We start from the raw sequence: 3359 nt of genomic DNA, 5'->3' as shown, positions 1-3359 counted from the left end.
TATCAAGGCTTCGCGCGTCCGGACCAAGGGAATGGTCGTCCGGACGGTTGATCAGATGTAACGCCCAGTAATTTCAAGCTCTTAAGAAATCATTAATATTGTTGAGGAGACAATATCCACATGTTTTTATAAACGTATCGAGGTATTTCAGTCAGCTCTAAATGTGTTATGCTATCAATTCCTAAGGCTTTAGAAGAAAAAAATATATTCCGCTGCGAGAGTTTATCTCTGATGTAGTAATGTCACGTGGAAACCGAAGGTTTTTACTTACAAATTTGCAGGCTCAAATTTGGGGCATTACAGAATGGTATCAGAGCAGTTCGCTCAGGTGACCATCAGAATTGACCTACCTAGAAACTAGAGCATAACCAAGAGCTACTTTTAATAAATGATTTTAGAAACCACGTAAAAGATTTCGTTTGAAGAATGTAGTGTTGAGTCGGGAATAATAGTAAATGAATAATTATAGAACTGTAGAAGCATCAGTTTTGTTTAAATATGCTATGTACCCGAGTAAAATAAAAACTTTTGTGTGCAATATCTCTTTGTAAGAATTAGAGAATGATAAGCTTTTGGAGCTAATCAATATGTATCTATGTGATTAAATGTATTGTGTAGTATTTAAATTAATTATTATTTTGGTGATTAACTTGATGCGATGGTACAGAATTATGGCACCTCGACGTTACCCTGTTCGTAACGAAAACTACGGAAACCATCGTCATGGCAACCGTGATGATGAATTCCCACCTCCACCTCCACCTCCACCATTTAATGATGGAGTGCATCCAGCCTTAGCTCAATTTATGGCTGAAACTACTAGGCAGTTTGCCGAAGTAGTGGCAAGAATTCCACAGCCTGCTGGCCGATTGGAACAGGTAGGTTGCTCTCTACGCGATTTTGCTAGCCAACAATTTCGCCTATTTGATGGAATGCAGGGACCGTTAGTTGCTGAAGCTTGGATTACGGATATCGCGCTATTGCATGAGACCCTTGGCTGTACTGATGAGCAAAAGGTTAATTATACAGGACTAAGGTTAATCGATGAAGCTGCAAGATGGTGGAAGTCTAAAAAATGACTCTTAGGAATAGAGTTGGGACATGGGGTTGCTATCCCTTGGGATAGGTTTTTAGAGGAATTCAATGGGTGTTTCTTTCCAAGGGCACAAAGGCAGATACGGGCCATCGAATTCCAGAATCTGGTGCAAGGCACAATGATGGTAGAGCAATATTCCTCTAGGTTTATTGAACTAGCGAGGTTTGGCCTCAACCTAATCCCAAATGAAGAATCGAAGGCGGAACGTTTTGAAAATGGCCTTAATCCTCGTATTAAGGAGATAGAGTTATGTGTCATGAAATCAGAAACTTTGTCAAGTTGGTCGATATAGCATCGATTGCCGAACGAGGAATGCGCGAATCATCCGCCGCTTACGAACTGAAGAGGCGAGCAGCATCGCAGGTGTCATACCCATCCAAACGACCTGCACTTGGTACTGGAAGCAGGCCAGCTGAGAAGAGGAATTTCCCTCCAACAGCAGGGAATCAGGCGACTTCATGCTATAAGTGCGGGAAGGTGCATGCTGGAGAGTTCAAGGCTAGCGAACCAAACTGCTTTAGGTGTGGTCAATTTGGCCACTTCAAGAGGAATTGTCCACTGGATGCCCCAGAAGGATCCCGACCCCCAGGAAACAACTTTCCACCAAGGCGACCCGCCCAAGCGAGGGTGTATACCTTAACTCCGGTTGAGGTAGACGAAGAAGAAGAACGAGGTGTTAACGATGTTGTGACAGGTACCATCTTTTTGTTTGGTATCCTTGCGTGTACTCTTTTTGATTCAGGAACTACACATTCATTCATTTATGAAGCATACATTAAATTACGTCATGTTAGCACTCGACCTTTAGTACAAAGTCTTACGGTTGAAACCCCTGGAGGAAAGAAAGTCGTATGCGATAAAATGGTAGAGAATTGTCCAATCAATATAAAAGGAAGGAACCTACCCATCAATCTATCAGTGTTTAAATATCTAGGATATGATGTAATCCTAGGCATGGACTGGTTATCAAAGTATTATGCGAGTATAAATTGTAGAGAGAAGGTAGTCGTTTTTCAATTGCCAGGTGTTGAAAGATTTAAATTCAACGGATCTTCTACACGAGCTACTCCACCGCTACTTTCCGCAATACAAGCTACAGGGAATATACGACAAGGAGCATCAGTGGTCTTAGCTTATGTGACGGCAAAACCAGAAGCTAAGCGTACGTTGGAAGATATTCCAGTGGCGTGCGATTACCCAGACGTGTTTGCCGAGGTTGTGACAGGATTGCCACTTGATCATGAGATTGAGTTTACCATTGATTTGATTCCGGGAACTCAACCCATTCACAAAGCACCTTATCGTATGGCGCCTGCCGAGTTGAAAGAGCTAAAGAAACAATCCAAGAACATTTGGACAGAGGATTCATACGCCCAAGCGTATCACCGTGGGGAGCACCAGTACTGTTTGTCAAGAAGAAAGATGGGACTATGCGACTATGCTTAGACTACCGGGAGCTAAACCGCGTTACCATAAATAATAAATATCCTTTACCAAGGATTGGCGACTTGTTCGACCAATTGAAGGAAGCCAAGGTATTCTCGAAAATCGACTTTCGATCGGGATACCATCAACTTAAGGTAAAGGACGAAGATGTGCAAAAGACGGCGATTTGAACGAGGTATGGTCATTACGAATTCCGAGTCATGCCTTTTGGGGTGACTAACGCACCGTCGATTTTTATGGATCTAATGAATCGTGTTTTCCATATGTACCTCGATTTGTTCGTAGTTGTGTTTATTGATGATATTTTAATTTACTTGACTAATCATCAAAAGCACGGAGAGCATTTGAAAACAGTACTAAATGTTCTAAGGGAAAAGCAGTTATTTGCCAAACTCAAGAAGTGCGAATTTTGGATGGAGAAAGTTCCATTCTTAGGGCACGTTATCTCAAAAGATGGAATAGCAGTTGATCCTAGCAAAGTTGAGGTTGTCGTCAACTGGGAGCGGCCAACCAACGTCCATGAAATCCACAGCTTTCTTGGATTGGCAGGTTACTACCGAAGATTTGTAGAAGGTTTTTCCAATCTTTCCGGCCCTTTGACCGCCCTCACTAAAAAGAATGCTCATTTTCAATGGAACGATAAGTGCGAAGCAAGCTTTCAAGAGCTGAAAAAGAGGTTAGTAACTGCACCTGTCGTTGTACTGCCAAGAGAGTCTGAGAAATTCGTAGTTTTTAGTGATGCCTTTATTAAAGGACTAGGGTGCGTACTCATGCAGCAAGATAAAGTTATAGCTTACGCCTCTAGACAGTTGAAGGA

General features: G+C 42.2%; 1 protein-coding gene across 1 annotated transcript; it reads left to right on the top strand.

The window, feature by feature from the left end:
• Nucleotides 1–1408: 1408 nt before the first annotated feature.
• On the top strand, nt 1409–2542 carry LOC133876804 (uncharacterized). Its single transcript, XM_062315051.1, has one exon. The coding sequence runs from the start codon at nt 1409–1411 to the stop codon at nt 2540–2542; it is 1134 nt and encodes a 377-aa protein (XP_062171035.1).
• The last annotated feature ends 817 nt before the right edge of the window (nt 2543–3359 follow it).

This window comes from Alnus glutinosa, chromosome 9 (genome assembly GCF_958979055.1).
Source record: "Alnus glutinosa chromosome 9, dhAlnGlut1.1, whole genome shotgun sequence".
Taxonomy (NCBI): Eukaryota; Viridiplantae; Streptophyta; class Magnoliopsida; order Fagales; family Betulaceae; genus Alnus; species Alnus glutinosa.
Note: the sequence above shows the minus strand (reverse complement) of the source record. Positions and strands in the feature narration are given on the sequence as shown.